Source organism: Pempheris klunzingeri, chromosome 21, assembly GCF_042242105.1.
Source record: "Pempheris klunzingeri isolate RE-2024b chromosome 21, fPemKlu1.hap1, whole genome shotgun sequence".
NCBI lineage: Eukaryota > Metazoa > Chordata > Actinopteri > Acropomatiformes > Pempheridae > Pempheris > Pempheris klunzingeri.
In genome coordinates, this window is record NC_092032.1 from 1155780 (window position 1) to 1170493 (window position 14714).

Consider the following 14714-nt stretch of genomic DNA (forward strand, 5'->3'; position numbering starts at 1 on the left):
GTTGTATGTGTGATCTAGATGTGGCACACTGGTCAGCACCTATATGATACTGTACATACATACTGGACCTCATTCACGACATGCCCAGGCCCAATATGGCTGAAAAAGCTATGAGCTTAATCTGAAAATCTGCTCTGTAGCTCACTGTAGATTTGAAAACCAACACAGAGTGTGGAGTGTGTGTGTGTGTGTGTGTGTGTGTGTGTGTGTTTGTTCTTGTGTTTTGGGGTGTATGAGGGGTGGAGGGGGGGTGGACTGAGGGAGGGCTGGCTGTTTTCAGTCTCCACCTAAATGATCCTGCACCATTAGTGAGCTGTCTGTACTGTCGCTTGCAGGCAAATGACAAGGTTGGGCTTCAGAAACCCCCCTGCCGGACCCCTACTGATGTCAGCCTGGAGAGAGAGAGAGAGAGAGAGAGAGAAAGAAAGAGAAAGAGAGAGAGAGAGATGGTCTGTGTGAGTTAATGTGAGGAAATGAAGCAGTGTGCAAATGGGCAGAGAGACCCAGAGAGAGAGGAGAGAGAGAGAGGAAAGAGGAGAGAGAGAGAGGAGAGAGAGGAGAGAGAGAGGAGAGAGAGAAGAGAGAGAGGAGAGAGAGAGGAGAGGAGAGAGAGAGGAGAGAGAGAGAGGAGAGAGAGGAGAGAGAGGAGGCAGTCACTGGATGAGAAGCGATCCAGAGCAGAGAGGTGAAGGGAGGAGAGGAGGAGCGTTGCTACAGCTCTCCTGTTCAGTACATGGGAGGAGGAAGCAGCAAGTTGACAGCTGAAGCTTACCTCAGCGAATAGTGCAGCAGATATCAGGCGGGAGGACACCTCCTCCCCTGCTCCTCTGTGCTCTCTCCCTGCTGGGGGAATAAACCACCTGCTCGGCCGCCTTGCCTTCTTTTCATTTCCACTCACTTCTTCACAGCCCATTTGCCCCCGTGTTGTCGTGCATTTAAATCGGGATGCGGACCCAGCAGGGCTCAGAGGGGGGTGTGCCCCTGCCCGGGGGCAGCTGTGGCAGCAGCGGCAGTGGCAGCTCGGGGCTGTCACCAGGGTCTGACTCGGACGGAGGGAGCCCGACGGGCGGAGTGGTGGACAGCATGGTGGACGGAGGGGTCGGGGTGGGTGGATGTATGGGTGGAGGCAGAGGAGCAGGAAGCTTGGGCGGCACTCTGAGGGGGGTCCTGTCTCGCTATTGGAGCTTGGAGAGTCTGCACTCCACCACAGGTAAGTGTTGTGCACACACGATGCAGGTCCCCCCCCCCATCACCAACATGAAGTGTCCTTTTTCATGCACATGGATGCACACACTACGCTGGATGAGAGCACACGTGCACACCAGCAGACTGACACACTGCCATGAGGTTAGTGTGTTATTCAGGGCTGGATGACAAGCGCAGTGTGTGTGTGTGTGTGTGTGTGTGTGTGTGTGTGTGTGTGTGTGTGTGGGCACGCGTGTGTGCGTCATGTCAGCTCAGCTGACACCCGCTGACAGGGTAGGTGCTGTGTTGATGTGTTTGGGTGGGCCGGCTGTTTAGCTTTCTAGCAATGCAGAAAGAGCCCAAAATACAGAGAGCGTTAGCGTTCAGGGAGCAGTTTCTTTACTGATCACAGTCTGTGTGTGCTTATCTGCTGCACACATGAGTTATATGGCAACACAATCCACAGGCAGACTGAGAGCAGCAGCACTGTGATTACATGGTCAGTGTCTGAACCATATCATACCTGTTTGGCATGTTGCATTGACAAATATTAACATTGAGCATTAACAATTAAGCAGATCTCTTCCAACATGGAACGTCTGTACACCAATAACTGTCACAGGACTTAAACCTAAAATAAAAGTTTAAACGAGCAAAAATGTGGAACAATTATTTTCAGTATTGATTCTATCGATATTCATTTGATTCAGTGTCGATGTTTGAATCGTTTGAATGAATGTTCATAAAATGTCCCAGGGCAAGAATGACATCATCAAACTGATTGTTTTATTCGACCAAAAGCCCAAAACTCAAAGATGTAAAGGCTGTATATGGTTTACACAGGTATGAAACAGCTCATTCTTCTGTTCCACAAAACATGAACAGCAAGTGTCTGAGCGTTGTGCTTGATAAAAGACTCGAATGATGAATGATGAATGATGAATGATGCTGAGCCCGCCGGTCAGTAGATATTTCCAAATGAAATACGTTTGGCTGTGGTGAAGTTTCAGTGTCATCACGAGCAGCGTGTCCTGGTGGGCACTGGCTGCAGGCCTGCTAATGCTGTATCGTCTTCTAATGGTGCCTCTCTGTTGCACGCTTTGGATCTCATAATGGCTCTGTTTCCACTCACCTACCTGACCTGACAGCCTGTTTTCTCCTGTTGTCGTGGGACTGCATTTACTGCACGTCTCTGGCGAAGGAAGGAAGAATAGGAGAGAAAGTGGCCACCAGAGCAGGACCTGGTACAGCTGTGAAACACAGCAGTGAGGGAGACATATTAGCTCACAACACAGTGGCACTTAGCCAGGATCCGCCTCGCTGAAACAGCATCACTTTAGCTTTAGCATGACTCCTAGTGTGTGTGTGTGATTAGCTATGGTTTATAACTTGCAAAGGATGGAGTGTGAACATTTGAGAGAGGAGGGGGAGGAGGGGTGAAGATGTACAGTGGAGTGGGAGGAGGGTCGGATACAGCACTGAATATTCCCATTGGAACATTAGTGAGTGTTTGTTGCTCAGTCGGAGGTGGACGAACGAGCATATGTGCTGCATGCTGTTGTACTGGCACACAAGACTACAGGACATGTAAAGAGACGTGTGTTTTCACAGAGCGTATGGAGCGTAGAGATGGATGTATCCTTGACCTCCTCTTTCTCGTTTGTTCTCCATTTCTCTCCCATACATGCTCACAAACACAGATGTTAGCACGTGACAAACACACTGAGCCCCTTTATCTGCTCTCAGCACCTTGGAAAGCTGTGCACCAACCTATATGCAAACCTATATATCAACTATACGTAACCTCACCTACTGCCTGAAGTAAGAGTCGTCCAAATCACCAGTTCTGTCCCAGTGCTTATCAGGCCAAGACGGAGAGTGTCCTCCAGACAGTAACATGAGGGTCAAACATTTCTGTGGCCATGAGGATGGCGACGGGGTGTTACACAGCACCATCAAACCCCAGAGGCAGGAGGCAGGGTTAACACCACTGCTCACATCCTGTCACTGAAGACTGTTGGCGTCTTTAAACTAACGACGTAGTACCTCAGCATGCTTGAAACAAACTAGCTTGAAAGATGCGTCATATGGATGGTTTTGGAAGACCCTGGTGATATCAGGTGTTTTATTTTTCAGTTCGTTTTGAAGACTTGTTGGTCAGAATACATGGACCTAAAGCTCTGTTTTAGTTGTTGTTCTTGTCCTCGACATGTAGGAGGGAGAGCGGAGGGGCCTTTAATCTGATTCTGATTCAGTTTGAAGGACTGTTTTTTTCTTTTTTACGATTGGAGGGAGCCGGGGCAAAAGGAGAAGTCCCTCCATTTAATGCTGGCAAAATGACAGGAGGACGTCTATCTCCTACACAACACTGAGCCCCTGTGACAGATAGGAACACACACACACACACACACACACACACACACACACACACACACACACCCTACTGAGTTGCAGAAATAAGAGCATGTTCTTTACCATCCGTGGACTAATGAAATGTACCCTTTAGCCTTTCAGATGTCCCATGTTGAAATCACATAGGCACCAACTCATGTATAAGCTGTATTGATTCTCTGGGAACATGAAGGAGTTGCTAAATTATGAACAGAAGGTCTCTTCTGCCACCCCCACCTCAGGGTCCCACATGTAAAAGGTAGCTGCTGCAATTGTTGAGTCCACTGACATCATCTCCAAGCCCTCGAACAAGAGGAAGGTCCCACTGTCACTGGCGCTCATTCGGCACAGCGGGGTTATATAAAACTGTACGATGCAAAGCAGCTAACGCGATGCTGTCAGAGGTCAGCATGGCGTGCAGTAAGTCAGAGGTTTGAATTATTCTGTCAGACTTTGGAAGTTCATGTCAGAAGTGGTCCAAAAATGTATTTAGCCTCTGCAGGGAAATGGACTGATCAATCGAACGTTTCTGGCTCTTCTGAAGCAAGACATGACCAAAGCTTGTTCTGCTGGTTACTTTTGTGTTAAGAGTTTGCAACAGCGCCTGAATGCAGATCTGCACAGCATCTGAACCATGAACACACCCCCGGCAGACTTTTCAAATGTAGTGATGCTTTCTGCTGAGGTCACACACCGTAATAATGGAAGACAAAGTGTAACCAGATGTGATGCTCACTGTGAAGGGAACTGAAAGTGTCTTCATAATGATTTTAGACGAGGAATGAAATGAATGTCTACCAGGGAAAACAGGACTTCAAAAGATAAAGATTTATTATTTGGTCTGCAGAACTGTGCAGTAACTGCTCCGTGTGATTCGTCAGTAAGTGGGATCACATGGAAAAACACTGAAGGTTTTCTGCCAGTAATCTGGTAGTGTTGTCTTGTAATAGTTTCTTTAAAGGTCGATAATGAGCCTCCCCCACCCCCTCTCCCTCCCCTTCCATTGTTTCCAGTCACAGCATTAGTGATTGTTCACCTTCAGAGGCACGGGGGCACTGTCCTGTTGAAACACAACAGGGGCAGACGTATCTGTTGGAAGTACTGTTAGCTGAAATATCATTTGGTCTGCTATAGTTTTAAGATTTCTTCTCTGCCCACATATTTTGGCCGTCTAAGTAGATTTCAGTCCTGCTCCCTCATGCAATGGTGCGTCCCGTCCCCTACAGGGCTTTGTCATGCCTGAACCCAGACCACCATCGCCAGAGCACGTCCTGTGCACCCAATAACAATACGACTCCTCTAAATGATGCCACTGAGGTCATGTGTGGAAACATGAAAGCTTGTGTTAATGTTTGCCTCTGTGTGGGCCTGTGAGTTAAAGCAAGGCCAGCTGGCAACTGTGCAGCGCACTGTGCCACCCAAACACACACACACACACACACACACGTACACATGTACACACTGCCAACTGTCCTCATCTGTGGGGCAAGAAACAGTGAGGGGAGGAGGGAGGGATGTCTGAAAGCATCCATCACTAAAAGTGGGAGGCACGGGGCACTCTGGGAAATAGGTCGCTGTGGAACAGCTATTCAGCCTGAGGCGTCTTCGTGCTCTACCTCTACTGGAGTTACTTTGTTGGGATGGAGACAGGGGAAACAAAGACCTGAATTACTGCGATGATTTACTTTAGTTTTTTATACATTTGTTTACAACTTTCCCATCTGATCCACGTCAGCACTGGTAGACCATCACCAAATGTGGTTTCCACTATCAACTCAGCGGCACATAGCCAAGCTGGGTGACAAGTACATCCACCTGCAGCCGTCCAACTAACACGTAAAACACACAATAGTCAGGTTTTGTATGGAAGATGGAAAATCAGTGTTTGTACTCAAATCACATGACAAGAATCAGAACATGGATTTAATAAGAATAATTTAAAGCAACAAAAAATAAAATACGCAACCCAGACTAGTTTGGTTAAACTCTGGGTCTGTTTGCCAGTGTTAGGAAGACAGTCACATTGTGCCTGTCTGTGCCTCTGTCCAGTCACCTCGCTCCCAGACCTGCTGCACTGCTACACTGTGGCGGGGGCCTGGACCTGACCCCTATCTATACCAGCCTGCCTGCCCTTCTCCCTGCCCCATTCCTGCTACTCTGTTCTTCTCCATTCTGTTTGGACTGCTCGGACTTTTTTGTATTTTCTTTTCCTGACAATAAATCCTGAAACTGGCTCTGCCTGCTACTGTCGGATCGTTTCCCTGCAGCCTTGTACTCTATTCTGTGACGATGAAGTTAGCAGATTCCTCAGTGAATCTTTTATCTCTGCTTGCTCCTTTCATAACAAGCCTAGCACTTGTTTTTTAGCCGGGTTTTCATTTTCAGCAGGTGGCTTTGGCTGGTTAAACTGACCACTGTAACTGTCAGCTTCAGCTAATTGACTTTAATTCTATAAAGGTTGTCTGGTTAGTGTGCTCTCTGTAAGCTGCTGTCAGTAATTGGGCTATCACAATATCAGACTTACACGATTATCATGGTGAACAGAATTCACAACAGCCATACTATCACGATATCTATAGAAAAATTTTGGAAAAAAAAAAAAAGTCTGTCTGACAAATAACCAGGAGGCAGAAATAAGTCCATCACCATGGCAACTGAGCTTTGACAACACAACCTAGACCTTAATGGAACACTTCCCATTCAGGGCAGCTTACACCCAAACAACCTTCAGGATGATGGAGGTGAGAGTGGCTGACCAGGCTGGTGGTTACTGACGAGCTAACATGTTGGGGGTTTGGGGAGAGTGCGTCACGCTGGTCTGTCCGTCCCTCTGAGATGATTTTGCATGTCAGTAACATTTTATATCTACACACTGTGGTAGTAGCTAGCTAGTTACTGTAGCACTGTGTTAGGTTAGGTGTGTGTGTGTGACCAAACCAAATGAAATGGAAATGGATTATTTGTATTTATATATTATACCGTATGCTATTTATACAATATTATCACATGTGCATCATAAACATGATTTCAATATTTCATTTTGAATATAGTATCAGTAATAGTTATCATCAGCACCGCAGCATCACGACAAACCTCTTCTGTTTTCAGCCACATGTCATCTGTTAGGGAAACAAACTTCACTGTGCAACCCCAAGTGGACTGTACGAAACCACCAGCTAATCGTATCCTCTCCAAGTTAAACCTTTATTCAAATCATATCAGCGATTGAAGCGAATCATCTTAATTGTTGTGAATCAGGATCTCCAGTGTTTGGATCAAGTAGCTTGAGAAAAAGGGAAAAACGTCAGTAGACCACAGCTGTTTAAGTGTCAGCTACATTTGAAGAACACTTTGATTCAAAACGGTTTCTGCATCTTCGGCCAACCAAAGATGATTCGTAGAGTTTTTAGTTATTAGCGATTTCTAACTTTTTATTTCAAAGTTTTATTTATAACCATTAAAACTCAACCAGATCAGATCTGATAAAGGACGGGAAAAAAGCTGATTGAATACTGGATTTAAATTTGCTAATATAACTGAACACTAATACAGAGAGTTATCTTCTGAATCCACTGTGTGCAACGATTTTCTTCCACTGTCTGACGATGGTCAGTGTAATGTAGAGTTGAAGTCATCCCTGCAGTGAACCCAAGTGTCAAAACAGAAGGACGGTCTGAAGTGCTGGGAGCTATTAACTCTGCTTAATGGCATTATAGTCTCCAAACAGCCCATTACATCATGTCAGAGGAGCACTGTGAGATGGACTGCTGTGATGGTTGTTGTTCAGGGGCTCATGATGTCATGTAGCAACCAAAGTAAGAGGTTTTGCCACAGATCAATAATCTCCAGTGCTCGTTCTTTCAGTGATGATTGATTAAACAGTAAATAAATGTTGGTGTTTGTTTTTCCTCATCAAACTTATGGAGAATTTGTCGAAAGTGGATTATTTCATCACAAGGGTGGAACTGCCATCCGTTATGTTCATTATGTTTACTTCCCCTGGTCCCCTTCTAAGTTTGTGATGTGACAAAGCTGGAGTCATTTCAGTCATCATATAATAATGTTCATAGTAATAACAGATGGCCAATTGTTTGACATTAACCAGTAGTGAGCTGGTGCAGTCAGCGCATCAACATCCTCCCCATAATCAGCTCCAGCCTTGGTTTGCTATTCATTTTAAAATGGCTGAAAAGGTTTCCATTATGAGCGTGGGTATGCTGAAGTGCTGCAGCGCCCCCCCCCCACAGGAAAGCCTCTTCATTTCTGGATAAATTACATCTAACTTGTGTAAGATTGTCTTCACGAAATCGACAGTAATTCTAGTTTTAGGGAACCCTCCCCCCAAAGAAAACGACAGCATCAGTCAGAATCTAGAATCTAGAGCGTCCTCAGAAGGAGGAGGTCGGGGTGGGTGGGTCAGCAGAACGTCAGGCTTTAACACAGGAGACAGCTTCTCATTCGAACACACGATTCACAGTTCCAGCCAAGAGTCAGAACCGGTTCCATGACAGCCAGACCCCAAACATACCAAAGCTGGAACATAACTCATACATTTTTCAACAGTGACTTGTGAGACTTGGTGCAAATAGTGGTGCAACATCAGAGAACATTTCTCTGGTTTCATTTGGAGGACTAGAATCTTCACAGACATGTCAAAATAAGAAAAACAGTTCTTTCACTGGGCATAAATTCCATAATGTCCTTTCAACTTGTGTTAATTCAAGTGGCCTTCTAGTAGTACCAAATACTTGCAGATCTGATGACACTAATCCCACTGGCCTCAGCTGTACTTTGTGTTTAGTGCTAATCAGCTATTGCTACCATGCTAACACGTGGTGAGCCGATGTTGTAGTAGAGCTGTTCCTACTCTAACAGAGCTGTTGGCTTGGCAGCAGACTCTCAGTCTTGTTGTTGTGAGTACATAAGAGAGCCAGATGTGGAGTGCAGAGTGTATTCTCATCTTTGTGAACTATGTGAACCTGAAACCCTTCTCATGTGTTTCTGTCTCTCTCTCCTGTGACTGTGTCTCTCTCTCATGTGTCTTTCTCACAGTTTTCCCTCTTGAGCACAGTGTTGTGTGTTTTGTTGTGTAAGTCATTCTAAAAGTGGCCTGCAGCGTTGGTAATGGTTGTGAGGTGGAAATCATCACAGCCATTTATATTAATGCAAAAACTAGAAATGCGGTGCAGTATTTTGTCTGATGTCATTACATTCAGTATAGTAATGTTCCTCACTTCCTCCACCTCTGTTGGCATCTCCTGTGTAGTAAGTGGTATGTTGTCCAGTTCACACATGGAGACCATGGCTCACGACAAGGCTGTCTTTGTCTAACGCTGCTTTTTCATTCAATGAATTTTCTTTTGTCCTATTTATGACCTTAAGTTCTCCTCAGTGCACCTTTTACTAAGAGGCCTCCATATTTCTAACGCAGCATTAAAACGCTTCATTTAACAAACAATGTGCGATCAGCCGGCTCCCTCGGGCTGGCTTGGCAGCACCTCGACTACACAGGAAGCTAAAATTATTTCTTTTTGTCTTTGTTGGAGCAAGAGGAGAGTAGAAAGAAACGATTGCCTCCCTGTCTCTAGTCTTTCATTGGCAGACAGATAGTGAGAAGTCTTTCTCCTTTAAATAGATTTCCTCTGATGGCAAGGCATGCCGACCTCCCCCCACCCCATGGCTAAGAAGTACTGGGGCTGAAACTCTCTCATTTTGTCTTTCTGCGACTCTCTCGCCTCATTGCCACTTCGCCCATCACTGCTGGGAAGGGCAGAGCAGGGCGAGCAGGTCTGACGGTACGGCTGTCTACATGCTGGCTGCTCACACAGGGGGTGATTGACAGGCACACGGAGAGACTGCACAGACAGGATCAGGGATGTTTGGCAAAATGGAGGGAGGCTGACAATTAAATAACAGGTTGACACATGTCTATAGCTGCCACTGCATTACTTCAGATCACACGGCTCTTTGGGCACAGACGCTGCAGTCGACTGGACCACGTTTCTTCACAGTCAGACAGTCCGAATGCCTGGCTTTTACCTTTAATCACTTATCAGATCATTAGATGAGCTCTTTATTCTTTGAATATATTTTAACTGAGTAGGTTATGTCAGTATATATTCAGTTCTGCATGACAGACTCATTTGTTTTATTCCCTTCCACATCCTGGGATTGCGGGATCATTAGACTACTTTGACTCCAGGCCCGTCGTAAATTGGGTGTCAATTAACTTCCAATTAATGTCGTCCCTGTGTCCTAACAGGGCATGTTAATGACCAGCAGTTTCCTGTGACAGATCATAGTCTTGCCACACTGGTGCTCCACAGGATGATGGTAATGCTTTTGCATGTCAACCTTTCCCGCAGAGAGCACTTCTTCTCAACAATGTAACGAGACCAAAAACTCACGGTATATTACCACAATAAAAATTCCATGATCCATATTTAACATAGAAAAGTCCACTTGGTAGAGTGCAGGTCTTCACCAAGTGATCTCTGCTACCCTTAACCTTAACCTTAACCCTAACCCTAACCCTAACCTTATCTACACCTGTAACCACTGTAAGCCTCATACAATGTTATTTAACTTTTCATTTTTACAACCTCTGGTCCTCTGGCATGTTTGTAACTCAAAGCTGTATACACAAGGTGTCTAAAACTTGTTGTATAGTCTAACTGTTTCAATTAAGTTGTTAAAAAATCTTCAAAGACTAAATGGTCAAGGTGGAGGTGAAGATAACAGAAACAGGGATTTATTCATGCGGTCTTTTGCACAGCGTTAGTGGGTCAGGTCGGGAGTGGAATTAATCTGCAGCTGCTGTGGTATAAAACCAGACCGAACTTCTCTATGGATGTCTGTTCTTTAGCCACATCTGCAGCCTGTGCTTGTTTTCACACGGCAGGCACAGCAGACTGACTGAAATGCACACATGACGGCGCATTTCAGCTCAACTCCAGCATTTTCACCACATTCTTAAGTCGTGTATTCTCTAGTTATTACTTTGGCCCAGTGTGAATCTGCAGTGAGAGGCTGTCTGAAGGCTGCAGGCAGGAGGACTCGTATTCAGTCTGTTTTCATTCTGCTTTTCAACACATTCAGGTGATGCCATCATAAATTACTGTCCATGTCTGAAGTGTTTCCACAAACACACGGCTGAACAGTATGTGCACACAGTTTGACACTTATCGTTGCCCATTTTTGCTGAAACTCTGCCGACCGGTGCACTGACTACATTCTCCGGCTGAAACCTGCGCTGTCGAATTTCTGTTCTGCATGTGCATTGGCATGTAATACACCATACCACCGTAGATTTTACAGTGCCATGACAGCAGTGCAGTTATATTGCACAATATTGCAAAACTCGTTACTTACCTAATATATGGTATACATACTGACTGTCTTCTCTGCAGTATCTTTCACTGCACTACCCTCAGTGCACTCACTCCATGTTGAAGAGTGGTTTGATGAATTCAAATGAATTTGAAATGCTGTCTTAGCTAATTATTGTTTCTCTGTGATATTCACTGTCTCCTCCATTGCCATCAGGTGAATCTTCTGCACTTCTGCTGCCTTAATTCAGTCTCATCCTCTGTGTTTGTCAAAAGTCAACTTCTGGCTGTTCTTGGCTCCCATTACCTCCTGCCTCCTTCATGAATGCAGAGACACAATAATATCCTACGGTGCATCTGGTCTGTCATCTATGTTTCCCTTCAGTCTGTCTATCTGCCTTTACATATTCCCTCTAGTCAGAATTTACCCAGCCTGTGTGTCTTTCTTGTTCTGAGTCGCCTGAGCCTCCAGACCCTGCTTCAGTCCTGATGTCTGCTCCTTCTACAGTGGTGTCGATAGACCATGAACTGGATGTCAGTATCACTCTCAGCTATTGAATGTTTTTTCTTTCTGCCAGCCACAAGGGCACCTTCGGTTCCATTCCTTCTCAAGTTTTCAGTAATGTGCTCTCCTTGTCCCTGCTCAATCTTTTTTACCTCCTTTGCAAACTCATGGGGAAGGCTGTTCTTTTCTTATCATAGTTTAGTTGCTGCTTAGGCCCGCCAGTCTGTAATCAGATCCTGCCTCAGACCGCTGCACAGATGGAGCCAATGTCAGAAAGATATGGGGCATAGGGTGATCTCACAAGCTCCATGTTTAAAGCATACTGTCGCCTTTACCATTTAGAGTGTCATCCCCCTAAGATGGTCTAGAAATGTACAGAAGCAGGATGACAGGAGGTTATTTTCAATTTTGGTCCAAGTGATGACTTTGTAAATGAATGTGTTTACAGTGGAGTGAAATTTCTCAGTTCAAAGTGGATTATTTGAGAATGTGACTCGTTAGATTAAAGATGCCATTGTTTTTTTGACCCTGTTATTGTTAATATTTATGAATTGTTTGACCGTGCACTGGAGCTGTGGACTCTTCTCCCAGACATTTGTCTCTAGTGTCCTGGCTAAAAGCAGGAGACGGACTTTGAGAATGCATGGTATGTAAGATAAGAGCCTGGGCCTGTCAGAGGCAAGACGATCACACCTTAAGGTGCTGACCCGTGTTGAATGAGTCAGGAATCACTGACATTTCTAAGGAGTGAGTGAGTGATGTCTGATTGGTTGGTTCTTACTGTGGCAGGTAAACCTGGTTTAGAATCTTTTGTTTACAAATGTGGACCAAACTCTACCTCTTGCACAGGTGAAGATCTTCTTACTCGTCACAACGAGCTTCCTCCTCCTGCTGTGAAAACACTTGTGTCGCGTCCACACTGATGATGTCATTGAAGATTGCACATTTCTAACAGGACAGCGGTGTTACAGAGTGGAAGTGTGGCGTTTGAAAGACGTAGGCATTTATCAGGCAGGGAGGGTCTAACAAAACACACTAACAAAGTGCATCATGGGAAACATAGCTTTCAGGGTTTCACTAGGGACAAAAAGTCAGGGTATCTCAGCATCTGCTGCTCTGACTTTTAATTACACTTCTTTTAATCTGTCTCTTGTTCTCCAGACATTATGGCAGTAAAATACTGAATCACTGGAGAAGCTCTTTAAAGTGCTGATGTCAGTTCAGAAAATACAAACAAATAGGGATTTAGATTCTTTATAGTATTGTACTTTATCTAAATGTATTTATTTCTAGGTGAAAAGCTCCTGAAACGCAGCATCTTGTGTTTCAGGAAAACATGTCCATGGGCCATTAGATCTCAAAATGATAGCTGCTCTCAAACCTGCGGCTCCCTCTGGTCTGCCATCTGATATCACAGTAACACAAATATGAATACACCCATCAGCTGTGGTCACGGAAACATAATGTCCTTCATGTTGGAAGCAGACCACATGGTGTGATGGTATGTGGACTGATGGATGAAGACACACCAGACAAAGACTGAAGAGAGAGATGGAGGTCAAGGTCAGTGGGAAGGAAGAAAACAGAAGAGCTGTTTGCTCTGTTAGACTGTCTGTCTAATGTCAGTCCCACCTCCCACCTTTTTGGTTTTGGTGTTTAACTCTCCTCTGTATCGACCAGTCAAAGAGAAAGAAAGGTGGGAACTTCCCGGTTGCTTTTCCCACATGTTGAAGCATACTGAGGCCCTGAGCTTGGTGCTTGTATGTACACTAAAATGAAACGGACCCAACGGTATATTTCGTCATATTTATTTGTCTGTGAGACTGTAGCACATATGTGTCATTATATTAGGCAACAGTGGGGTCCATGTTGGGTGGAGGTTGGACAGAGAGAGAGAGAGAGAGATAAAAGAAACAGCAACCAAAATACTAACAGCAACTATAGCACTGACAATATGAATATGACTAATGGTTAGTTATATGAGTAGTGAGAAACATGACAGTAGTTAATATATGACTAATAATAGCACGACTAATATCAGTAAAAAGCCAGACCAGCTGGAGAGTGTTTAACGACTTATTGAAGCAGCCTGATAATAATGAGTTGCAATAGTCCAACCTAGAAGTGACAAATGTGTTTCTGCATCATCTATAGACAAGATGGGCCTGATTTTAGCAATATTATGTAGATGGAAAAGGCAGTTCTGGAAATCTGTTTAATGTGGGAGTTAAAAGACAAATCCTGATCAAATAAGACTCCCAGATTCCTCACAGTGGAGCTGGAGGCCAGAGTAATGTCATCCAGAGCAGTTATGTTGGTAGAAAAGGTGTCTCTAAGCAGAATAACTTCAGTTTTATCTGAGTTAGCAGCAGAAAATTGCTGCTCATCCAGGACTTTAAGTTTAGTCAACTGGTTGGATTCATCTGGCTTTATTAGGGCCTGAGCACCAAGCGGTGCAAGGACCCTATTGAAATGCAAGGAATTCTTCTTCTTTTTCTTCTTTTTCTCCGTAATAAATTGCAATTTTGAGGGCCTAAACATATTCGAAAACTCGTGAAATTTTGCACACGCATCAGTCGTGGCAAAATGGCTCCATAGCGCCCCCAAAATTCAAGCACCGGAATTGCGTTTTATGTACATGATAGGTATAATTGGGTATCATCTGCATAACAGTGGAAATTGTCCTGATAATATTACTCAGAGGAAGTATATATAAGGTAAATAATATCGGTCCAAGCACCAAACCTTGTGGAACTCCATGTCTAACTGTAGGAGGACTCATTGTTAACATGTACAAACTGAGATCGATCTGATCAATGGGACTTAAACCAGCTTAATGCAGTTCCTTTTATACCAATAAACTGTTCCAGTCTCTGTAACAGGATGTGATGGTCAATGGTGTCAAAAGCAGCACTCAGGTCCAACAAGACCAGTACAGAGAGAAGTCCTCTGTCTGATGCAATAAGGAGGTCATCTGTAACCTTCACCAGTGCTGTCTCTGTGCTATGGTTCACTCTAAAACCTGACTGAAAATCCTCAAATAGACTATTGGAATTTATAAAATTACACAGCTGATTGGCTGCTGCTTTCTCAAGGATCTTGGAGAAAAAGGGAAGGTTGGATAAAGGTCTATAGTTGGCTTTTCAGAAGAGGTTTAATTATTGCTACTTTAAAGGATTGAGGTACGTCATATCCAGTAAGGATGTGTTAATTAAGGGCAGCACTTCCTTAAGTAACCCAGTAGGGATGGGGTCTAGGAGAGAAGCTGACAGTTTGGATGAGGAAATCATTGAAGCCAATTCAGG

General features: G+C 44.6%; 1 protein-coding gene across 1 annotated transcript in view; it reads left to right on the forward strand.

Moving 5' to 3' along the window:
• Positions 1-858: 858 nt before the first annotated feature.
• arhgef4 (Rho guanine nucleotide exchange factor (GEF) 4) overlaps positions 859-14714 on the forward strand; it is a 53208-nt gene continuing 39352 nt past the window's right edge. Inside the window, exon 1 of the mRNA XM_070852755.1 lies at positions 859-1210. Within this exon, the coding sequence (XP_070708856.1) occupies positions 946-1210 (265 nt within the window). The 5' untranslated portion in view covers positions 859-945. The remainder of the gene's footprint in view (positions 1211-14714) is intronic.